Genomic DNA, 26,553 nt, shown 5'->3' on the forward strand with positions numbered 1-26,553 from the left:
GAAGCCTAAGATTCCAGTGCAGAAGTCGCCAGGTAGTAGCATTATCATACTGCATGTTTTTATATGCATATAATTATCAACTATACATATGCATATTAAATAATGCAATAATTATTATTATATGCATTTAAGCATATAATAATATGCTCTTTGAACACAGGTTAAAAATGAGTAAAAATGAATAAATCCATAAGTAAATAATGTTTATAGGCTGTAATCACTAGTTATCAAAGCTGTGGTTCTTGGATGCCTCCATCAAGTTGCCTAAGTTTATCAATATGTCACTGAAAACAGGGATGTGAAGTAGAAATGCACATGGAAACACTATTTTCTTGTTTTCTTGGTTACTCAAATAGACGTTCATATCATTTATACTCATTAAACATAAAAATAATCCCCTAGCAATTCCCACTATCTTTTTAAATATTGTTGAAGGGAGAAAGATAATCTAAGTTCTGCAGAGAACCTGCCCTGCAGCTGAAGCCTGGCCTTGCTCTGTCTTTTATTTTTTAAGAAATTTTACCTTAAATCTTTTATATGTGTGTGTATGTTTGTGTATGTGTATATATAAATACATGCATATGTGTATACATATATCGCTGTCAACCAGGGCACATCAACCAGTCCTTAAAAAATTATGATTTTTTTCATTGTATATATCAAGGGGACTTTAAAAATCAAAAAGTCTCCTCCCAATCACACTAATTTTAACATATATATATATATATATATATATATACACAACATATATAAAAAACACATGTGTATTAGATGTTTCTAATATACATTACATATATATGCACACATAGATCTTGAATCAAAAGGCCATGTAATCCGTGGACCAACCTTAGCCCCATCATCCTGGAGCCAAGTTACATTAGTTCCCTCCCTTCGATCAGCCCAGAAAGGGTCTTGGGAAAGCATCAGCTCACTTGGTAGCACACAGCAAAGTGAAGGCCAATCTGGGACCCCACAATTAAGCATCTTAGAGCCAGCACGCTGGTGTCATGGAATCCATCCTCTGCTTGAGACCACATTTTATCCTTTCACTTTGGGCCAACTCATCTGGATTCGCTCCCCAAAGGACCCACAACATTTTAAAAATACAACATGAGTGGTCAAATAATGTAACATCGTTATTATAGCAAATCCCCATAGTTATGAATTATAATACATAAAAATGCATGATATTTTATTCCTCTGGGAAACACTGTCAAACAGCAAGAAAAAAAAATAAATCATCTAAATGTGAAATTTAATTATGGCTCCATGTATTTTGAGGAGATAATCAAATACTCACATTATGACATCTCTATCTTAAATAAATTTACTATAAATTTTAGAAGTATGGTTAATTGAGATAAAAATGTAGTCTTTTATAATAGACATGCTAATGCTGTTCACCCTTTGTTTTTTGCTGCTTAGAAGCCTTAATTGTGAAGCTAACTTACAAGCATTTCCAAATAATACAGATTTGGGGGGATAAACAATAGTATAGTCAGGATTTTTAAAAGAATTCTGTATTTCCTTCAAAAACATGTAAGCATCTAATTTCTCAAAGATACATGCATAATCGTTTGACATGAGACACCAAAGAAAAGCCATTTTGATCCACAGCTGATAAAGTCAATGGCAAATAAACAAATTTTTCATTTTTTTTGCAGTTTTAAAAAAGATCATCTCTTGATTATCAAGATATGAAGTCTTTGTAGAAAGGACATGGTAATTGTTAAGCAAAGATTTTTTTTTCCCCACTAGATCTGACTGTGAGAGATACTTAAAAAGGTGTTAATCTGTTTCTCTACCATTTTTTAAAATTAAAGCACTTAGAGGTTTTTACTGGTGCATTTTTAATGTGTCATCTAAGGTGTCAGGTTTAACTACGCCCTGCAGACTTACAGGGTTGAGAGTGTTCTATGGTTTAAATGAACAATATCCTTGCAAAAATCTTATTAAAAATTGCCTCATTCAACCAGTGAATAAAGTGTTTTATAGTTCATTAAAATTATTCTGTGATTAAAAGAAATCTTTACAAAAAGATATATTACTAAAAAAAATAAGCCATCAAGTAACAGAAGATATGCTAATGAGACATCATCACATAGTCCATATTATATTATTCAAAAGATGAACTCTTAAAACAATTCTAAACTGCTATTGTTGAGAATAGGAATTGTAACGTGTATATCTTTATATCAGAATGGTTATTTCTCATAGAATTAAGTGATTTATTGAAAGCTCATAAGTTTATCATCAAACTGATAAACTCGTTCTTCTGTTAAAGAGCACACACACACACACTACGTAGTATAAGATCATTTCTGCTTGCCATCTGAGAGAAGCAATTACTTCATTATTTGCATTTTTTGTTTGACCCCACAAAATTTATTCACAAAATTCATATACACCTTCTCTTCTGAACTTATGAAACTTTCTTGTTGAATAATTTAGACTTAGAATAAATCATCACTGATAAGCTTCTTGTAGAGAGTAAAATGTTACAATAACTCAAAAGCATCACCACTTCTCTGCCAAAATGTATTTTGTCACTTCAGTGTAACACTTTGACCAGGATAATTATCCAGTTACTCAAGTTTAGGAAGGCATTGATCCCTTTCTTCTTAAAATAACATTTTTCTGCAAGAGCTGAGTGAAGGCAAAATTAGAAATGTGCACAATGGAAAGTGTGCTTGCAGAAAACCAGAACGAGTGTTTTAAAGGATGCTTCTATCCCCAGAAAAGGAAATATTATGGGATTCATAATTATTTACTGGTTAACATACCATTCAAATATAGCATGCATTATACATATTCTTTTTCAGAGCTAAGTTTAGGTGATTTTTTTCCTACTCATTATTAGGTAGTAAGACATTTGCTCTACATAATATCTAAGTTTGTCCTGAACATAATTACATTTCTCTGTTCTCATGGTGGCTCTTCAACTCTATTTTCATGACTAAATACAAACCAGCATTACATGAGCACCACAAATAATAAGATTTTCATTGAAAAAAATCTGCTATTGGTAAGACAATGAAAATGATGAGCAGATATTTAAGTAGTGGGAAATTCCATGGGCTTATGAAGCTGCATACAGTGCAGATGCACATAATAAAAAAATAACAATGTCAATTTAGCTTTTCCCCCTCTGTGGTTCCATAACCTCTAAAAAAACCAAGGAATCAAAGAAAACCTCCATACAACACTATCTGGACTATATTTAAGACCTTGCCATGAAGCATGTAATTCTCAGATTTTATCTTCACCATGGGTATGCAAAGGCAAGCTGTATACTGAAGCCCTGCTATAAAAAAGCAGACCTTGTTCTCATAAACCAAGAGTCCAGAGAAGAAAATGACCTGTTTACATAAAAAATTCACCTTTGACTGAGCATAGTTATAGCAAATGTAAAATACTTGTATTTAAGGATCATATAAATAAATTATATCCTCTTTGCAAAAATAAAAGAGGAAAAATCTTATCCACACAAGAATCTTCAAGGGGAAGATGGAAACCATTAGAAAAGGATGGATTTCCAGAATACAGTGACATAGTAATATACAAAACTAATCGTCATTCACCTCTTACTTTCTCAGGAAGCACATACTTGAATGTCACCCTTTCTCCTTTAATCCCCGGAGGAAAGAATTGGGGGAGCACTTCCATCATGTGTGAAGGATGGCGGACTAGGTGGTAATTGAAATTTCAAATTTCCCCCGGATTTTGAATTTAACACTCTGTTCTTATAACACTCATCTGGATGAATATGGCACACGTTTTAGGGGACAGTGACAATCTGAATGAATTATCAGGTAGTCAGTATGTTCTCACAGAAGAAAAACAAGTGATTTTCCTCTACTCAGCATGCAAAATCCTCATTAAATTTGATAAAATGGAAAATCCCTTAGGCTAAAAGCCCCAAAGCCACAACAGTTTGGCAAGTACCCAATGAGTGCAGGGTTAGACACAGGGAATGGAAAACTTGAAAATGTACCAGTTTAAGTATAAAACTGGATTATTAATCATTTAAAATTCCAAGAAGTTTAGACATAAAAGTAGTACAGAATAGATGTGTACTATTTATTTTTAATTTTTTTATAGATTAGAGGAAAAGACAGGGATTTAGGTTGACAATTTATCCTTAAAATTAAATTTAAATATAAATTAAATGAACTATTTAAAGAAGAATCTTTCTATTTGTTCTTTTTTATTACAAGAAAATGGATCATTTCCATCAATTAACCCTAAAAACTATATAATATCCCACTCTAGCATTACACCTTAACTACATCTGGAAGAAAAATACTGCTACATATTAATGGATTGCAAAGTTTTTATACAGATAGCATAATAGGGACACAGAATGAAGAAAGTTAAATTATATGAATTTTTAAAAATACATACTTTTAATATAACACTAATTTTGAAGTATAATTACAAAGAAAAAAGTATAATACAATATGAACAGTGCAAACATTTAAGATTTTTGAAGATTTGTGTGAGTGAAAAGCATAGTGAACACTAAGTCAGAAATACTCAGCAGTTTTCATTAATAAGTGTTTTTCATTTTATTAAAATGGTAGAGGTGATTGTTAACGTGGACATGACTTTTTTATGATCCAAATTATCTTTTGGTTATTAATCCTATAAGAACCAGGAAGAAAACTTACACAGTAAGAAATATTTGTTAAAGCAAATTAAGACGTTACTGTAATTACAAAAACATTTTGACGGAAGTATTTTCTTAATTCACAATAATAAAAGTAACAAAATTTTAAGTAAGCATGATTCAATCAGAATGGAAGAAAAAGACTGTCATGTTCCAGGGTCTAAAAAAATTAGTCACTATTCAAAAGGAGTTACTGACTTTTTATATTAAAAATTTGAGCAAAAAAGACTTTGACAAATAACAATTCCTTTGATTTACTTCAAGGAATATGTATATAAAAGTCAGTTTCTTCTTGATATTTATTTGTATCCAAGAATGGTACTGCCACTGAACAAATCAGAAGGTTAGTTTATATCTCACATATTTTACAAGTTATAAGAAGAGCCAGGGCTTAATTAATTACAGGAAACATATACTCCTTCGCTCCCAAGAGCCATTTATTTCTCGAAGTGAGAAGAAGCAATGATGGAACATTGTTCTCATCATACACTCCAAAGAAATAGCAACAAAGGAATATATGAATTGAGAAAATTGAGACAATCTCAGACTCCATTTTCAATGATCTAAACCAGTAAATTCCATGGATCTTCCTTCTCTTTGGAGTTGTCCCTACCTGAACATCATTATTTTAATCCTGATCTGGAGCAAAGGCATTTTCTAGACCCTGTGATACATAGAACAGAAACCAGATGCTGAAAATGATGCTGAGAAGTGACCAGAGATTAGCAAGAGAATGATTTGTATGTGATCGATCAGTATGACTTCTGTTTACTTAAAAGCATCACACGGTTTGCTTAAGGTTTATGGGAAAAAAAAAAAAAAGACTGAAGAGTGATGAAATCCCGAGGTATAGTTTGAAGAGATATGAGAGACTGGGAAAGCAGCTGATAGTTCTTCTCAACAAGAAAAGCTGAAAGACCACATGCTAAGCATTACCTTACTTGATCTTTTCCAACTCTTCCTCATTAGCATTGTCTGCAAATGAAATAAAGTATTTTCATTATCTTATCACTCAAGTACAAGATGGGGCAGCCAATTGTTTTCTGGAGGCAGCTTAACATTTAAACAGCAAACAGTTTCCAGCAACAACTATACAAGAAGAGAATTGTTTTTTGTGTACACGCAGCTAGAAGAAGCACCTTTAACATTCAACCAGTCTTTCTGGGGAGAGTTCATTTGCTTTATTCTTTTGTACAAAGAAATGGGACAATATCTTTTAAATAGAATGGAAAATTTGAAATATCTTATTGATTAGAAAAAAAATACATGGAGTCTCACGATTGGCAATTGTTCCTTTTGGCAGTGAAGGCTGAGGTAAGTATGATTTTCCAGATATGTAATAAATTTTCTCTTCAAACACATTCAAAGTCTGTTGCTTTGGCAGCATCCTGTCTCTGCTTCCGGTTAACGTTTAATAACATCAGGGTTTACGAATGCTTTCAATTAAGAAAAATTGCCTCTTATTGTGATGGCTATTAGTGGATCTTCCTGCTAAATGCTTAGCCATAATGTAGCTTTTAAACTAGATTTTTTGTTGTTTTTTTTTCTTTTGCTTTTTTAGGCCCTCACCCTCAGCATATGGAGGTTTCCAGGATAGGGGTGGAATCAGAGCTATAGCTACTGGCCTACGTCACAGCCACAGCAATGTGCCATACGAGCCGCGTCTGCGATCTACACCACAGCTCACAGCAACACTTGATCCTTAACCCACTGAGCAAGGCCAGGGATTGAACCCATGTCCTCATGGATACTAGTCAGGTTCGTTAACTACTGAGCCATGACAAGAACCTATAAACTAGTGGGTTTTTAAAATTTTTTTGCCATAGTAAGAAATATTTATGAATATAAGTTTAAATTAAAGTTGACAGAGGTTTTCAATGAGTGTTCAAGATCACTGATCTCTTAAATAAAGTCAGCCATAAAAATCCAGAGACTTTTAATTTCCTCTAAAGTTTAAAAAATTTCTCAGTGAACACTGAGGAATTAACTTCCTGATCACCTCTTTACCCCCTCTTAGCTTTATCATTACCTTTAAGGCAGATGAAGCAGTGACTAGGGAATATTTGGAGAAAAGAATTTGGTTTCTGGAAACGCTTGCAATCTTTGTAAATCGAGGAAGTGCACTTTATGGCTATATTCTCCTTCAGCAGAATTCACTCTAAAACAGGACCACTTCAGAAACCACGCATAAGTTACAAAAAAATGCAAGATTTTAATATAAGATTAAGTCATTTAGAAAGCAAAGTTTAGTCTAAACCAAGAAAAAGGCATTATGCAGAGGTTCTAGGACAGGAAATGAGAAAATCACGAAATTGTCAAAGATAAAGATGCCTTCCTCTTTTCTGTAGACAGTTATTTTATAGGTTATATTTTCTGTACATACAAACTACGGTGGAGTAATAGATTTCCCAAGGTTATAATAATTCCCTACTTTTTTTCAAATGGAGCCAGGCACTGCAAAGCATTGTTTTATATTTTTTCTAAGTACTAATGTCCTATTCACTTTGAAGCAACAAAATCCATCATTGGGCAGAGATGGATGTGTAATAGATGTTTGTCACTGATGTTAAATGAGTTACTGTTGTCAGCATCACCATCACCACCACTTTCTCATCACCACAAAAAGGCAATTGGAAACAAGATACTTTTGCGGTAGACCATGCACATAAAAACTGCGCTATTAGGAGTCAGATAATAAATGTTCAACTTTCTCAGAAAGCAGAGTTCCCATGAACAAAGAATGGTAATATCTAGGGACAATGTTTTGAGTCAAATCAATTGAGAACAATTAACATAAATAAATCAAAAAGTAACATCTCTTAACTCAGGGCTATTTATCATCATCCTCTAGTATCTAAGTATCTTATAAATTTTCATTTAGTAAGAAATGCTAGACTATGAAAAAAGGGCTAAGAACATGAGGAAGAGTTGAATCTCAGGGCCACACTACTCAATATTATACAGATTCAGCACTGCTGGTCAAAGATACAGTCCTTGACTCACAACCACTGTATGCAATTAACCTTCTTCATAGAAAGCAAACTACATGGTTGGTTTTTTCCTGTTCTCAAAATCAGTTTTACAAATAGGTTCCATGGTATTATATTTCAGATTGGGACACTAGCACAAACAAAAAGTAATTTTCCCTAAGCCTAAGTATGAAAGATTTGGCAGTTACAGGGACCAGTTCATTATTTTTCTGATTTAGTTTCTCAAGTTCAGTTGTTAGATCCAATGCTTCTCAAAATGGTCCCAGATTTCTGCTTCTAGAGCTAAATCAACTAGCTGAACACTAGGTTAAAGTATCTCACTCCCAAGTCTCTTTTTCTTTTTAGATGGGTGATTAAGGTAGCTTCAGTAAAACTGAAAACAATAGAAAAGTTTTCTAAAAAGTGAATTTAACAGACATACAATTAACACTATTACCTTTGCTAACTGTGAGACACATTAGAGAAGAAAGATTGTTTGGGGAATGTTAAAGATAGGAGATGAAGCAAATTATAGAAAAATAAGATTTACATTTGCTCTTTGATCTTAACTTCAGCTGAGAAACATATGAATTTGTTTTTCAAAGTGTCATTATCTAATATGGTAGTACAATTCATATTATTTACTAGTAGCTCAACTTTCTTTGAAGCCAATAAAAGGGATAAGTAGCATAAAAACATGGCCTGTGATAGACCTGCAGAACTGATTTTGTCATTAAAAGATTCCACAATCTTAATCCATTTTTTTAGTTTATCTTTTTTTGCAGTGATTTTTTTCAAAGGCTATTACATGGCTACTACAGATATTTTTAAAAAATCACAGAATGGCCAGATATTATAGTACATACATATTATAAAACACATATATTAGAGGTTTATAAGTAGATATTTTTCAAATGATAGCATTTTAAATTTAGAAAATTTTCAAAAATAATCCATGGGAAACACACTTCCTTAATCACTAAAGATCAAATAAGGTTAATTCATATGTTTCTTAAATTTTTCTATTTTTTAGCTTTAGCCAAGCAATTTGTAGGTCTAGGCTGTTTAAGAGAATGTGTAACACAAATTAACTCACTTTTATTTCACAAATTCTCCAATGAAGAAAGCTGTGGATTGAACTCTGCTAGAAAAAGAGCCAGAAAGAACCCAAACGCACTATCAGACAAAAATACTATATACAGGACACACATGTATGCACTACACATTTTGGAGTTTCAAAAACAGGGCATGCATTCAAAACAAAAATTACAGTTGTCATGCAAGTCATCAGTATGCCCCCCAACAAGATTTTGGTTTCTCCTACACACAATGCTGAAAAATTAAAAAAAAATGTGTGTGTATATATTTATACACACACACACACACATACATATATATATATATATAACATACAAGTATGTAATACATATATATATATATATAAACACACACATATATATCTCTTTACATCTGGGATTTTTAAATAAAAGACAATTATAAACTCAATGGAGAAGATTTTAATATAAGCAACTATGAAATACTTTTGCTATGACTCATATTTACTTCTTATGTAGCCATAATTAGATGTTGCATGTTTGAGAGGCTTTAGTAGATAACAGTAGGCTGATGAGGTTTTTGATTTGTTCTTCAGATTTACTGAGTTCCAGAACTGACATGCTATACAAGGGAAATCATACCAACCACATGACTCATGGAACATATTGACAATATTAACAGTGTATTAAATACTCACCAGATAACTGACTTAGAACTCTTAGCATTTAGTGATACTAAGTCCTCTGTATTTCCAGTTACTTGTTGCTTCCTACTTTTGATAGCATTACTTAATATTAATGTTCTATTTTCATTTTTTTTCTTTTTGCCTTTTTTTTGTCTTTTTCCTTTTCTAGGGCCGCTTCCCTTGGCATATGGAGGTTCCCAGGCTAGGGGTCTAACCCGAGCCACAGTTGCTGGCCTACTCCAGAGCCACAGCCACGTGGGATCTGAGCCACGTCTGCAACCTATACCACAGCTCAAGGCAACGCTGGATCCTTAACCCACTGAGCAAGGCCAGGGATCAAATCCTCAACCTCATGGTTCCTAGTTGGATTCATTAACCACTGCACCACGATGGGAACTCCTAATGTTCTATTTTCTATTTGATGGTTAGGATTTATTGGTAAATGGCTCTTGAAACTCATATCATCCATTCTCCATGTTAATACCTTTAAATTATTTAGCAACACTTTATAAACACAGGCCTAAGAACAAACATGTGCTTGTGGAATTCAAGTCTTAAGTCCTAGAAGCTTAAAATAGATTATTTCTGAGCTAATAACCAAAGAGAACCAAATTCACAATTTTGCTGTGTGAAGGTCCATGAAAATCATCCTCTACTTTTTCCCTGTACATCTTTCTGACTATTAAATGGAACTGTGGAGCATTTAGTAACTGATTTCTAGTTGGCTGCATTTTGAGTTTGAATTTCTCTAAATAAGATTTGTTCTTGGATAATTTGTGAAAGTTCAGCATCTCATTTTCATTCAGCACTATGTTCAACATTTCAGGCACATAAAAATTTAATTTGAAAATACACTGGATAACTGATTTTTATTTCTCTCTTCAGGGCCATACCTGTGGCATATAGAAGTTCCCAAGCTAGGGGTCAATGGAAGCTGCAGTTGCCAACTTATGCCACAGCAACACCAGATCCAAGCTGCGTCTGCAACCTACACCACAGCTCATGGCAATGCTGGATCCTTAACCCATCGAGCGAGGCCAGGGATCAAACCCACATCCTGATGGATACCAGTCAGGTTTTCAACCCACTGAGCCACAAGGGGAACTCCAAACTGATTGTAACCAAGAAACCTCAAATGTATTCCAGGGAAATATATTTAGCTAACACTAGACACGCTACCAAATGAAGAAAAAACAGTGATGTGCTTCTAATTCATTGTCATCCTTTAGAAATTTTGTGAACAATATAGACTGATTTTAATCAGATTATCATTAATATAACAATTTTAAGAATTCAAAAGGAAAATAAAATAATCCTCTCTGATATTGTTAGTGATAATCTCAGGGATTTGAATATTGAAGTAAGAACAAAACTTATAATAGCTTTCCCTGGACTTTTGAGGCATCCTTTCGAATTGTCTTAGAGATTCATTTACAGTCCATTAAATAACCATGAGGTACAGAAAGATGGACTAGGTCTTGAGAAGAGTCATAATAATAAAGGTAATCGGAAGCAACAATTCATATATATATATATAATAATTATTTTTTTACCAGGAGGTGAGGTGAGGTAAGTACAGCATAGGTATATTTACGTAGGACAAATGACCTTGAAGAAAGCTTGGACTTGAGAGAAGGTGAGCTGTGTAGGAGTTTGTATGGCTGGGATAGAGGTCTCAGGTGAGGGAACATACATTGCTCGTTGGAAAACCTTACAGTCCATCATCAAGAGTTTCATTTCATTAGAGAAATAACCACAGGTCACTGAACACTTAGAAGAATAAAGAGGGAGTTCTAGAATTTGGCACAATGCTTAAAGGTGGTCAATAAGGGTTTTTTTGTTTGCTTGTTTTGTTTTCTTTTTTGGCTGCACCCATGGTATATGGAAGTTCCTGGACCAGGTATTGAATTTAAGCTGTACCTGCAACCTATGCCACACCTGCAACAACGTCAGATCCTTAACCCACTGTGATGGGCCAGGGATCGAACCCACATTGCCTCAGAGACAATGCTAGAATCTTAACCCACTGTGTCACAGTGGGAATTCCCAAGTGTTTTTTTGTTTGTTTGTTTTTAATAGATACCTACAAGTGGTACTTATTTCGAGTTTCAAAATCTCCTAAGTAGTGTTGCTTACCCATTTTAGAGTTCTTAATAAAATAGCTATAGAACTGCTATATAGACCAAAGTAAACAAACGGGAAAAAGCAAATGCATATGTCCTTGTTAGAAATTTTCATCATGTAAAACATATGCTCAGAAGCTCCAGTCCAAACCTAGGAATCAGACTAGTCAGGACACCAGGGAGACCAATAGAATGTCCTGTAGGAGACCTTTTATGCTTCCTCCTCTCTCCTGACCAACTCCATGCTCCAGCTCATGATCACATCCGTCCACAAGGAGGAGCCAGTACAGCCACATGGTCACCCTTCTCTCTGCTTCTCAGGCGTGGTCAAGATGGTTCACCAGCCAAGGGTCAGCTCTGGTATCATCTGTGACCTCTGTGCCTTTCTGAGGAACTGGGACCTAATGTGCCACTTACTTCTCTGATCAAGAAAAGAGAAGCCAGGTGAGAGTTCAAAATTAGAAGGAAGACAACACTGTTTTTCAGTTGCTGCAGCACAAAAAAATCCGGTACTATTTGGAACTGCAAAGGGGGAGGCATGAGGAAATAAGGCAGCAAATGAAAAACAATTGGCAGTTAAGTTATTTCTTCCAAAAGGCTAGGGTAGACAAAGAGACCTCAATCAAGAAAATGACAGGAGAATCTCAGGAAGAGCTGTTTGCATTAAGGATGAATGCAGCTGGAAAGATGCCGTAAGGAGAAAGGGTAAGGAAGAAATGATTAATAATGCCAGATTTTTGATGCACAACTCTTTGTGTAACTGACCTGTTTGCTTTCCTATTCATGTTCGATAAAACACTGGTGACCAGTAACCAGGCACTGTAATATTTTTATTTATTTATTTTTTTGGTCTTTTTTGCCTTTTCTTGAGCCGCTCCCATGGCATATGGAGGTTCCCAGGCTAGGGGTCCAATTGGAGCTGTAGCCACTGGCCTATGCCAGAGCCACAGCAACGCGGGGACCCGAGCCTTGTCTGCAACCTACACCATAGCTCACAGCAATGCCGGATCCCTAACCCACTGAGCAAGGCCAGGGATCGAACCCTCAACCTCATGGTTCCTAGTCAGATTCGTTAACCACTGCGCCACGACAGGAACTCCAATATTTTAAAATGATTTTTCCTAATCTGAAAGACATTGGGCCTAAATAAGTTTGAGCAGTAGTAGCAACAGAAGGATTTTTTGCAAGAATTGTTGAAGAAAAACTAATATTGGGAATCACTTTGCCTGTGCTGACACATATTTCTGCCTAATTCAGAACAACTCACCAGCTTCATCTTAAGCTGTCTTGCTACTAACTTGATCCCTCAAACCTTCAGTTTGATGTTAGACTACTGAATAAATATTCTTTTTTTTAAGTAAGTATTCTTTTAATGTAAATGATCAGCAACCTCTCCATCATCGAATCACCCAAACAAGCAAAAGACCTGCCATATCATTTGGATCCCCAGTAATATTGCCAGTTTGGAAGGTTTGGAGACACAGAAGACCTCAGGCACTTAGGTATTTTAACTTATGAAGTGCTGTGCTTCATTAAAATAAGAAAGAATCCCAAACAAAAATAGTCTATCACCCAGTTTTGTTGATTTTACCTCCTACAGATAAATTTATTCATTTCTTCCTATCTCTACCTCTTACAATTCTAATCCAAATCTCCATCATCTTCCACCAGGATTTTCAAAAGAGCGTCCTAACTGGCCTGCAAGCATCTATTCTTATTCTTTCATCTGTTTTCTACAATGCAGCTAAACAACAAAAGGCAAACAAAGTTAGGTCACATCTATTTACACACTTTACAATGGCTCCCCATTGCTCTTTGGGAAAAGACCATAAACCTTCACATGGTCAATGGTCCCTGTGCAATCTGGACATCTCCCACACTCTCTTTGCTCCCACCTTCTCTAAGCTTTAGGACTTTTTTAATTCTTAGCATGCAGCTTAGTTTCTCTTGCCACAGGGCCTTTGCACATACTATTTTTTTTCTTCTTGAAATACTTCCTTTTTTTCATTTGGCCTTTATTATCTCTTCACACTTCATACCCCATCTCCCACTTGACTTCCGAAGGAATCCTGCTCCCATGACTAGAATAAATGCTTCTCTATTTGCTCTACAGGAACATGTACCTTTTGTTCATGGCACCTAAAATCATTGTCATTTTACATTTCCTTCAGTGATTAGTTGATTTTTGAGTTTTCCACTCAATTTCCATTTTACTATATGCTAAGGGCATAGCACAGGACCTGGCTTACAGTAGGTTCTTTGTGAATACTAGGATTATTTAAATAAAGCAGTTAATAAACATTCATAATTTATTCTTGTGTGTGGATTAGCCAGCTAGAATATACCCCTTGGCTTGTACTGGGTGAAATAATGTATTCTGAATTGATGACTTTTAAAATGATGGGCTTTCATTTCTAAATGTTCTCTGCCAAAAATGTCCTTATCCCCCCCTTTCACCTGCTCACAGGGGCTACGCCTCTGCACACATATGGACCAGACGTTCTTTCATGAACCTAAATTCTCACTGTAGGTATTATTTGAAAGTACTTGTTGGAAAAGAAATTCTTTATCCTTACTGAATGAAGTATAGATACTCACATCACACTTAGCAAATAATATATATGAATATACTCATTGTTTAATTTTTAAAAAGGACAGAGAAAAGTACTTTGAAAGGAGTGTACTTTTAAATGACTTTAAAACACTTCCAAATTTGAAGCTGAAATTCACTATTTTACTCTACAATCTTGGGGAAAATGCCAATACCTTTCCAGCAAAAAAATACATACTAGTGTTAATCCTGTATTATTTTAAGATGGCAATACACACACTGCTGAAATAAAGTATTTAAACTTGTCTAAAAATAATTGTCTACTCCTAAAATGCATTGCAATCAGAACTAGTGAGAAAAGCTTCCGGCACATGAAAGAACCGAGTCTAGTAATCTCTGGTATATTGTGGCAGAAAGTGCACTGGCAAGCATACCGATGCAAATCAAACCTGATATTTTTTAGTGTCACTTCAACCGTGCTGGAGTAACTGGCTCCTCTGTATTCCTTATCAGTTTCTCATAGCAGCATGGTGTGGAAGAAGTACAGATAGCGAGGGTTGGAAATGGGTAGCATCAATATGGGAGCCCATCAAGAAGATGAAAAATACTCACTTATTATTCAACAAATAAATAGTGGAAAGCAGAAACTCTATTGTAATTTCACCTCATTTTCTCTGTTATGGTACATCTGACAATACAATCAAAATTGCAGGGTCTGGATACCTCAATGTGGAATTGCAAATATACCATTCACTAGTAAATGTGATCCCTGGATGAATATTACTGTTTGCTACAATATAACACATGTGAAACTGAAAAATAAAGTTATGATAAAAGATGCAAATGTGTCCTTTATTTACAACAAGAGATTCTGATCTGGAGAATAAAATAGGAAATGTAAATTCAAGAGATACAACACACCAGGACTAGTGTCACCCAGGATACTCAGAAACAAAGGACAGGCCAGATTTTCTTATGCTGCTTCTCTTTAATATTACCTCTAGGTTCAGAGAGGGCTCACGACATTCAGACAAGTGAGGGCAAGAAAACCCCTACTGGGTTGTGGGGGAACTTACCACATCCCTGTGTTCTCCTTCTTTGGGGGTAAGGATGACTGAGAGCAAAATAGTTCCAAGATCATGGTCAGGATAATGGGGATCTTTCAGTGTCAAGGTCACATCCGTAGGCCTATGATATAAATGTTAAGATTTTTTAACATAAAGTAAACCATCAACAAAACAAAAGGCAACCTACTAGATGAGAAAAGATAGTTGTAAATGATATATTTAATAAGGGCTTAGGACCCCCAATATAGTAAGAACTCATACAACTCAATATTAAGAAAACAAGCAATTTGATTTAAAAATGGGCACAGGGAGTTCCCACTGTGGCTCAGCAGTAACAAATCCCACTGGTATCCATGGACACGAGTTTGATCCCTGGCCGTGCTCAGTGGGTTAAGGATCCAGCGTTGCAATGAGCTGTGCTGTAGGTTGCAGATGCGGATTGGATCTGGTGTTGCTGTGGTTGTGGCGTAGGCTGGCAGCTACAGCTCCAAATCAACCCCTAGCCTGGGAACCTCCATATGCCATGGGTGTGGCTCTGAAAAGACCAAAAAAAAAAAAAAAAAAAAAGGGCAGAGGACCTAAATATACAGGTTTCCAAAGAATACATGTAGATGGCCAATAGACACATAAAAAGAAGCTCAAAATCACTAATTATAAGGAAAATGCAAATCAAAGCCATAATGACATGTCACCTAACACCCATCAGAATGGCAACTATTAAAAAGCAACAAATAATAAGTGTTGGTGAGGTTGTGGAGAAAAAGGGACACTTGTGCACTGCTAATGGGAATTTAAATTGGTGCAGACACTATAGAAAATAGTATAGAGTTTTCTCAAAAAGTTAAAAATTAGAACTACTATAATCCAGCACTTCTACTCCTGGGTATCTAGCCAAAGAAAACAAAAACACTAATTGGAAGAGATGCAAATATTCCTATGTTTACTACAGCATTTTTTTATAGTAGCCAAGATATAAAAGCAACCAAAGTGTCCATCAATGGATGAATGGATAAAGAATAGATGATAATATTTCTTTGTACATACATACAAAGGAATATTACTCAATCATAAAAAGGAATGATATCTTGCCACTTGCAACAAGATGGATGAACCTGGGGGGCATTTTGCTAAGTGAAATTAGTCAAAGACAAATACCATACAATTTCACTTATATATTGAATCTAAAAAAACAAAACAAAACAGAAACAGACTCAGATACACAGAACAAATTGTTGCCAAAAAGGGGGTGGGGGTATGGATGGACTAAACAGGTGAAGAAAGTTAATAGATATAAACTTCCAGTCATAAAACAAATACATGGGGATATATGGTACAGCACAGACAGTATAGTCAATAATGTTGTAATAATTTGTATGGTAACAGATGATTACTAGATTTATTGAGATCATTTTGTAATGTATATAAATATTGAACCACAGTGCTATCTATACACTTGAAACCAATATTGCATGTCAACTATGTATCCACAAAAAATAAAAAAACAAAAAAGATTTTATTAGCTGAATAAACTAAAATATATTTTATATCATTAATTTTGTTAAAGAAAAAATGCAATTTTGTTTTTCTTTACTTTTCTGGTATAATTTTTTTAATTAAAATATCATCAATGTTATTCAGTTATATCATCAATGTATTCAGTTATCCAGTAAATCACTGGCCAGTAGGGTATGCTTAGATTCACTGCCTGTTTCAGTCATTCATGGGGTTCCATTAAGCCCAAGAAGGAACAACAGTACTGAGAAACCTCTAAGCCCCTTCTCTCTGATCTCTAAATGCAGAGAAAGCAACAGCAGCTATTTTCTATAAATCTGAGTCCAACAACTAAGTGAGGATCATTTACTTACCACTACTTTCCTTTTAGTTCTTTAGGTTTTTTTAAAAAGTACGATGTAGAATAAACAGATAAGTGGGAGAAGAGGAAAATTAAAATATAACTTGCCATGTATATATTATAAACATACTTTTAAAAAATGTATAGTTACTTAAAAGAACTATTGAGTCACTTTTTTGTACAGCAGAAATTATCACAACCTTGTAAGTCAACTATTCTTCAATAAAACTTTAAAAAATGAAAAAAAAGAATTCATTTAAAATAATGCTTCTCTTAGAATAGATTTACAAGGAGATCCTGCTGAGTAGCATTGAGAACTTTGTCTAGATACTCATGCTGCAACAGAACAAAGGGTGGGGGAAAAAATGTAATTGTAATGTATACATGTAAGGATAACTTGATCCCCTTGCTGTACAGTGGGAAAATAAAATAAAAATAAAATAAAATAATGCTTCTAATTTTGGCTATTTAAATCTATGCCTAAATAATTTTTAGATTCATAAATGTAAGGAAACCAATACTTAGAAGAGATGATCAATATTTAGAAGGCTTCAGAACTGGATAAATATCTCTGAGGAAGAGACCATGAATTGCTCGATATTACCCACAATAACTTTTGGAAAATAACATAAAATGTACATTCAACTGACAATGTGTAGGTAATACTTTCTTTCCATATTTCAATTAATATTGAACAAATGGGAGTTCATGCCCTTCATAAACCTAAGGGACTGTGGAACATTTAGCTCCAAACTTGCATCTTGAAATGTTGGCCAATTAGCAATGTATCCTTGCTTGTTCAATCATGTATTTCTTTCATTCACAAAAGATGTATTAAACACATAAGAAATGCCATAAACTATACTAGGTTCTTGGTGAAAAAAAAAACAGTTGTCAAGACCAAAGGTAAGATACTTGTCTTCATGGAGCTTAACTTTTAGTGAATGATACAGCTGGACTCTAGTACTGAGGAGAGGGCTGGCTTGATAGGGAAAGGTGGTCCGAATACAAACTTTCAACCCTGGCTGCACTTCAGAATCAACTGGGAGGCTTTCAGAAAGTGCATAATCTATCCATGAGGATTCTGGTTCTGTAGATCAAGGGCGGGGTCTGGAGAACTATATATTTATATAGGTCCGCACATCATTTGGGGGAACCACAGGTATTTTTCAATGCTAAGATTTTATACTACTTGGAAACTCTTTCACATGATTCTTAATTTACCTATGCAAGGAATAATTTTATGAAAAATATGAACAGTTTTTTGATGCCAGGGATTTTAATGAAAATACAGTGAGTCTATCAAAATGATAATAGTTGTGATGCAAATACCTCCAATGTTAATTTAGTTATAATTAATCCTTATGGCTTGATAGTAAAACTTTTTTAACAAATGCACATTAGGCATTATTAGTATATGTGTATATATATGTATGTGTATAGGACTCTTGTACTGAGGAGAGGGCTGGCTTAATAGGGAAAGGTGGTCTGAATACATACTTTCAATCCTGTTTATATATAGAGAGTTACAATTTCATTTGGTTCATTTTCATCTAATAATGATTATACATAAAGACTACATTACATATAAAAACTTCATTACATTTTTGTAATGATTGCACAATAAAGATGTAAGAACATCTGAAATTGCTTTATGAAGCTTATGTATTATTTTCTTCAAAAGTAATACCTTAATGCTTATATAGTAGCATAAGTATCTATATGGCTACTATTATTGTCCATCTGCCTACACTCTGAGACTACTAATTTCTCTACAGAAAATGTAATGGCATGCATAAATATGTGATTTTAAAATGTAGTAATTTGTTGATTATGTGATTTTGAGGGGAGGTAATAGCTAAATTCACAAAATAAGTAATGCGGTAAAATTAATACCAAATGCTTGTGTATAATCTTTTTTTTCTTTTTTGGCCACCCTGCGGCATATGGAGTTTCCAAGCCAGGGATCAGATCTGAGGCACAGCTTGGACTTGCACCACAGCTGAGGTAATGCCGGATCCTTAACCCACTGTGCAGGGCTGGGGATCAAACCTGTGGTCTCAGTGCTCCAAAGACTCTACAGATCCCATTGCACCACAGTGGGAACTCCTACAATCCTTTTACTGAACCATCTCATATTTTTTAAATTTAAAAATTTTCACCAATAATTTATCTGTAATAGAGAAAAAGAGACACTTTATACTCTGTGATTAAGGCTAGTAACTTGCCCAACCTTACACAGAGTCCACAGAGAAAGTACTGTTACCTTGACAGAAGAACAGCACAGCCCATTCTAGCTGGAGCTGAGTTGCATGATAATGGACTACCTACAACACCATCTAGGACTTCCTTCAGCTGTGCTGAGGTGGGGTCAGAAATCACCCTGAAGTCAGGCCTGCGCAAGGCTCTGGGTTGGAATGAAGGTCATATAGTATGTACAGAAAAGGTCGATCTTTTGTCCAGATCGAGGCACAAGTGACTGTCAGAGACCAATAAGCTGCCATTGTACTCAGACTATAAAACATAAGGGGTTTCACTATTTATATTCTGTCTACATTTAAAATAAAAAGTAGTGATCTGGCCCATTACTCTGCCTTCCTGCTTTCTAATAGTCACATGATCATCTAGAGCATCTCTTTAAAACCACCAAGGAAGATTTCACAGCTTCCTTTGCAACCCATTTTAATACTGCTGGACCTTTTAAAACCTATTTTTTTTTCTTCTGTAGTATTAATCGATCCTTAGATACTATATTGAAATACATTAAAATATATAAGCCCATAATTAGGTGCAAAGTATGATTAATATTAATAATGTTAATTTAGTTAAAATGAATCATTGGTTTACACATAGTCAAACAAAGATAAGCTAACATAATTGAGTAAATATAACCAATTTGCCTCTACTTTGGGGCCACTCCTTGGTAACCTAGGAGGCAAAATTAGATTCTACTATGGCTTAAGGAATAAGCGTTGCTGTTTTTGAAGGGCTGTGTACATGTTTTATTTCCTATGAGATGGCCTCACTCTTATATTACTAATTATAATTAACACGTATCATCTTCTTCATATCCCACTACAACCACACCAGGAATGTTAAAGCAAGTGATAAGTCTTAAGTCTAAATTCCTGGTTCTCAGCACAGTCTAGAGACAAAGCAGGGCCCTCAAGAATTCTCTGTTGAATGGTTGGTTGTTGTAGAACAGGATAGTGAGGGAAGATGCTATTATTCCTACTGGGTAAGTGAGAGAGACATATTAGAGAGAACACTCACAACCACAAACAGCAGAACAGCACCTGGAAACCAGATCTGTCGACATTTTCTGTTTCACAGACCCAGTTTCATTACAATGTGTAGTGATAGGACAACAGTTCAAAAGTTACCTGTTTAACTCCAACTGTGTGAGATCCAGGAAGGCTGAGCCCATAAAGTCATCCTGTAGTCCAAAATCATAGTCAAATACCTGAGAAGCCAAAGAGACAAAACCTTATGATTAATAATTCTAATACCAGCTTTAGATGCAAATATCTTCATTATAAAATGTTGGTAGTCTATGTTACCAAAATCAATAAAACTTCCTAACATTTATTTTTTTAAATTGTTTTTGTGTTTTGAAATACTAAAGCCTCACAAAATGTCCAAAGGAAATGACATTTAATTTTATAATTAATATTACTGATTTAGGTAAAATAGAACTTTATAGAAGATGAGTGAGCAACAGAATCAAACAAAATACAGTAAATCATCAAAAATGTGGGAGCCACAGGCTTAGAATATTTTCCTCTCAGTATAAAAGGGCTATTAGCATTACTGAAAGGCAAAGTGAAGCTGGCATGTAAATCAACAAATATGTCTTCCATACTGGACCACAGATGATGAAGATATGACTCCAATTTTTTATTTTTTTATTTTTTTGGGCCATGCCCACAGCACGTGGAAGTTCCCAGGCCAGGAATCCAACCAGCACCACAGCAGCAAGCCACTGCAGTGATGACGCCAGACCCTTTATCTCCTCACTCTTACAAGGTCACTGAAGATATAGTCTCGATATTATAGGTCAGTGGCATTTTAAACACACAACTAAGAAAACTTTATGATAGAACATTTTATAAAGTTATGTTAAGTTTAAATTATGTTTTTATTGTCACAAACAATGATTAGAGGACAGTAGCAATGTGACTGACTACAACAAAATATGAGAGATATATTAATATTTTATCTATTTCCTCTGTCAAAACTATTTACCTTTGGTGTTCCCATGATGGTTAAGAACCTGACATAGTGTCTGTGAGGATGCAGGTTCCATCCCTGGCCTTGCTCGGTAGGTTAAGGATCTGGCATTACTGTGAACTGTGGCAGATGTCACAGATGTGGCTTGGATCTGGTGTTGCCGTGGCTGTGATATAGCTCACAGCTGCAGCTCCAAACTGACCCCTAGCCTGAGAACTTCCAGATGCTGCACGTGTTACCTTTAAAAAATAAAAAACGTACAAACAAACAAAAAACCCATTTATCTTCTTTGTGCTCTTCATGGTCCATATTCATACTAGGATGAATAAGACAGGCAATGTCCTTGACCTTTAGGGGCTGAGACTGTCAATAAAATACCCAAATAGATATATACAATTCAGTGAGGAGCGCTGTGGAGATAAAAGTCTAAGGGAGCATGTTGGGAACTGATGTTTTAGATCAGGCTGGAAGTCCAGGAAGACCTCTTGAAAGAGGTGTGCTTCTGTCGAGAAGGCAATGATGAGGATTAAGCCATGCTAGAATAGGCAGAGCACGCCAAGTGGAGGAAACAATTAGAACATTCAAGGATCAGCAAGTAGCCAGTGTGGCTGAAGCAGACCAAGAAGGAGGGAGAGTGGAAGGAAGTTGGAGAGAAAGCTCAGAGCTAAATCAGATGAGGCCATTTCTAAAAAACCGTAAGTAAGTGGGAGCTGGCTAATTTCCATGCATTTAAACCTTATCTTACTTATTTCCTCAGCCAATATATTGATTAAATATCTACTATGTGCCAGACAATGTACTAGGCACTGAGTGAACTGTGGTGAGCAAATCTCACATCGTCAGTGCTCACGGATTAGTGAAGGAGACAGATGCTGAACAGGTGATATGGTTACAAATTTTGGTAAGTGTTGTAAGAAAAGAATAGGGTGCAAAAAAAAAAAAATTACACTGGAGGCCAAGGAAAACTTTTAAGATTAAAAAATAAATGCTACTAGATGATGTTTAGAGCTGTGATCCTAAGCTTTTCAGAGAGAGAAATGTATTGCACACTGGAGTAAATGAACATAAACAGCTAAGTCTGCTTTTGAAAGGATGCCCCAGATCACTCTTGAGGACGGGAGAATCCACTGGGCTGAGAAAATCCACCCCAGTTCTTGACACAACTGTTAGAAAACTGCAAGCAAAGGAAACAGTACATGGAAGCCCGGAATCAGTTATTGGATTTTTTTTTTCTCAAGTACAGGTATAAATTTAAAGAAATTTAATATGTAAAAAATTGATATTTAAACAAAAAATAAATACTCTGCATTACAAAAGGATTCCTAGATTTAAAGAGTCACAAGGGATTTATTTAAGTTATAAGCTCCTCTAGTGCCTTTTAACTTATTCAGTTTATAGTCATTTGATTTACATACCACCTTTCAGGAGAACATTTGTTGTAGAAAATGCAGCACTCCTGCAATAAATATTCTCCTTGATCAACTTCTGAGCTTTAGTCATCTACTCAGTGGCATATTACGTGAATATACTGCATATCTTATGTGACTGACACCTCCGTATTTGCAAGTGGCTGCAGGAGTGTATTTTACAACATACAATTTACACCATAATTAGAGAAATTTTTCTTATGCAATCTCTTCTAATTGCATCAGCCTAAGGTTTATAATCTGGGGAGACTACAGTGAGATAATCCATGAGAATACCTGCAGTACATCTACACATGTGAAGTGGAATGCCATGAATCCAGTGAACTGATCAGTGTAGATAGCTCAACTGGGTAATTCAACGTTCCAACTCTCTCTATTCTCAGGGTGAGAGTCTATCCTACTGTCCTAATGTTACTTGTTTACCTTAGCTCTCAATTCCTATTAATTAGCAAAGGCATAAACATGGGGAAGAATGGAAACACCAGAATCCATTCATTAATGAAACTGTTAGCTCTGCAATTTGGTTCCAAGCTCTATAAACTATTTGTCAGACAGAGCACTGGTCTAAGTGAGCAGTGGAAACAGAGTATAGAAGAGAGATAAAATAGGAGAAGGTACTCCCAGTGTAATAATAAGCACAGTTAATGTTAACATTTATTCAGCATTTACCATATGCAAGGTACTGTGTTAAACACATCACAAAGATTTTAAAATTTCACTCTTGTACAGCTCAGTGAACTATGTACTGTTTCCATTTGTCAGATAAGGAATCCAAAGCTTAAAGTGTTTATGTTAACTTGCTCCTAAATGCCAGGACTAGGAAGAGGCCAGATTCAAATCTTGTAATGGATCTCAGACACAGCATATTTAAGCTAAACAAATATAACCTGGGCACTCTGGGAAAAGCGCTGGGAATTCAAATGTGAGTAATTTAGAAGGAATGCTTGCTTTCAGGAACCCTCTGCTCCATGAATTGGAAACTAGGTAACATTAGGTAGAAGTTGCTTGGAACGGTAACATCTCTCTTCATTTTCAGGTGAGTTTAGAACTACAAATGCTTTATTCTAATCACGTTTATGTAGCACCTAGATTCAACTGTTTACCAAGAAAACTGCTTTAGGGAATGCATCAGTTAAAATGCTTTTGGATCCAAGTAACAAAAAACTCAGCTCACAATGCCTTCAATATGAATGAGAATTTTTTAGCTCAAGTGAATGAAATGTCCATAGGTAATTATGACCCTGGCGGAGGGCGGGGGGGAAGTTATTTGGCAGTTCAAATGATTCATATATTATTCATTCACTTACTTGAAAATATTTAGTGAGCACCTGCAAAGTGACAGATACTGCTCAGGCACTGGAAGTACAGCAGTGAATAAAGTAAAGTCTTTGATTTCTTAGAGCTTACATATAGCAGGGGAGATAGACAATAAACAAAAGCATTTTAGGTAGTGGTAAGCACCATGGAAAAAAAATATTGCAGGGCATAGGGACGATGGGAACTGCTATTTTATATGAGATGCTTAGGAGGACAATGAGAGAGGGTGGGATTTGATTGAAGTAAAGAGGCACAACGGAAATAGGAAGTGGAAAGATACCCAGATCATATGATATGACACAAGATGTAAGAATCTACTCAGCAAATATGTCCATGATGCATTTTCATACCTAGGCAGCTTCAAAACAAGCATTTTACTATAAAAGAGTCATTAAACTCTAAGTCATGAAATTGACATTATCAAACAAATAAAACAAAACCTAACTGTAGCCATTGAAATCAGTCATGTTTAATGGAAAATAGAAGCTATTTTGCTTAATTTTGAGGTAGACATAAAACAACCCTTAATCTCACTGAGCCTCATTCACCTTTAAGGAGGAGATAAGAACAGTTACTTGTAAGGTTATTGCAAGGATTACATGAAATAATGTAGTTCTGGCAATTGGCACAGGGCTCAATAAATGGTGCCCATTATTCTGAGGAAGCTGTACCTGCAGATTCCATCTTTCCAAGACTCAATAATCTCACATGTTCTTTCTTCAAAAACCAAAAGCAAGTACAGCCATGTTTTTGTTTCTTTGTTTTGCCTTGCTATTTATTTATTTATTTTCTACAATAGTTGAGATTCTTAATTCATGCATTTAGGAAATCTTTTTAAACCACGCAAGATGAAACATGTAAGATAATACAAACATCTTCTAACTTTGAAATCATCTTGTTTTGGATGCTCTGCCATTTAGGGTTGCAAAAATATTTCCATTCCAACTATTCAGTTGTTTCCATTTAAGTTTCCCTCCCCAAGCAGTGCATCAGAACAACCTAATGTGTTTTTTTTTTTAATTTTTTAAAATTATAGTTGATTTACAATGTCCTGTCAATTTCTGCTGTACAGCAAAGTGACCCAGCCATACATTTTATATATGTCTTTTTTTTCACATTATCCTCCATCATGCTCTATCATAAATGACTAGATAGAGTTCCCAGTGCTATACAGCAAGATCTCATTGCTTATCATTCCAAATGCAAAAGTTTGCATCGACTAACCCCAAACTCCCAGTCCATCCTACTCCTTCCTCCTCTCCCTTAGCAACCACAAGTCTGTTCTCCATGTCCATGAGTTTGTTTCTTTTCCATTTTTAAAGTATAGAAGTTTAGACTCCAACTCAGAGGTCCTGAATCAGAACCTTTGAGGGAGAGACTTGATACGTATTTTTTAAGCACAGTCCTGCAGTCTTGGTTTCATGTGCCCTTACTGGGAAGTCATTCAAACTGAAGGAATATTCTCTTTTTTTCACTGAATATTTCAAAAGTGATTTGCTTCCAGAAGATACTAAAAACTTATAGAAAACTATAATAATAAGAAATACTGTATTTTTTCAAGCTATATAATTTTTTTTATTGGAGTATAGTTGATTTACAATGTTGTGTTAGTTTCAGGTGTACAGGTGTTAGTTTCAAGTGATTCAGTTATTCATGTACATATATCTATTCTTTTTCAGATTCTTTTCCCATTATAGGTTATTATGGAATATTGAGTAGAGTTCCTTTTGCTATACAGTAGGTCCTTGCTGATTTTCTGTTTTATGTATAGTGGTGGGGGTGTGTTAGGAATACTCTCTTTTTATTAAAGTTAAAAGTTTTGTGAATTACAATCAACTGGAAAGTGTATTTATTTGGGAATAGTATTTAAAAACAACAGTAGCAAAAATTTGTAAAATTTTTTAATGGAAATGGTACAAGTACTGTAACTTTAGTGTGATTTTATAACCTTAGTTTAAAAGTGAATTTTGCTTCCCTTGATAATCTTTATATGACAGAAATCCGATTACAATGTGCACATGGACTTCTTTTTCCTCTAACTATAGATAGGAGGGTTGAAGACAATATTTTCTATCCATCTAGTTCATGGATGTATTTTCATATTACCTGTCACTACAGAAGCAGTTAGTCTCTAAGAAATCTTTCAGGCAAGATTAATCTCCCATCACACAGGATATGGGCATCATATAAAAATCAATCACACAAGGCTATGCAGAGACAATGAAAATAATGCAATCTTCATGAAATTCTAGTAACTTAAAACATCATTTTCACCAGTATATTTTATTTAGGTCTTATGTGTCCAAGGTTAGGCAAAAGTGGATAACACAAAACATGGGAAGAGTAAAGGTGAAAGTTAGAAAAATTTTTCAAAAGCAGCCCTATGCATTGTACAGAAAATCAAAATCAAATGAAAAACCTCAAAGCACATTAAAAATACAGTATTACATAAAAATAAAGTCGTTATTTTATGTTTGTACTAGTATTTGAGAGGCCAGTGTGATTTCTGTTTAGCTTATTTTTTATGTAAAAATATAAAATAAGTGTCAAATCTATTACACTTCACTACATATCTTCTTCTGTATGGTAGAAGTTAAGTTGTGTCTA

General features: G+C 35.0%; 1 protein-coding gene across 8 annotated transcripts in view; it reads right to left on the reverse strand.

Moving 5' to 3' along the window:
* The window catches only part of MCTP1 (multiple C2 and transmembrane domain containing 1), a 539,003-nt gene that overhangs the window by 229,402 nt on the left and 283,048 nt on the right, over nt 1-26,553 (reverse strand). For 6 of the 8 annotated variants that reach the window (XR_007134536.1, XM_047778307.1, XM_047778303.1 and 3 more), the window contains exons 4-6: nt 20,356-20,435; nt 15,130-15,241; nt 5,606-5,644 (exon numbers count right to left, since the gene is read on the reverse strand). Coding sequence is in view for 7 of the 8 variants with exons in the window: in XM_047778307.1 (XP_047634263.1) it covers nt 5,606-5,644; nt 15,130-15,241; nt 20,356-20,435 (231 nt within the window). In the remaining variant the exon portion in view is untranslated. The remainder of the gene's footprint in view (nt 1-5,605; nt 5,645-15,129; nt 15,242-20,355; nt 20,436-26,553) is intronic. The other 2 variants (XM_047778304.1, XM_047778306.1) reach the window with 1 other exon arrangement.

This window comes from Phacochoerus africanus, chromosome 4 (genome assembly GCF_016906955.1).
Source record: "Phacochoerus africanus isolate WHEZ1 chromosome 4, ROS_Pafr_v1, whole genome shotgun sequence".
NCBI classification, from domain to species: domain Eukaryota; kingdom Metazoa; phylum Chordata; class Mammalia; order Artiodactyla; family Suidae; genus Phacochoerus; species Phacochoerus africanus.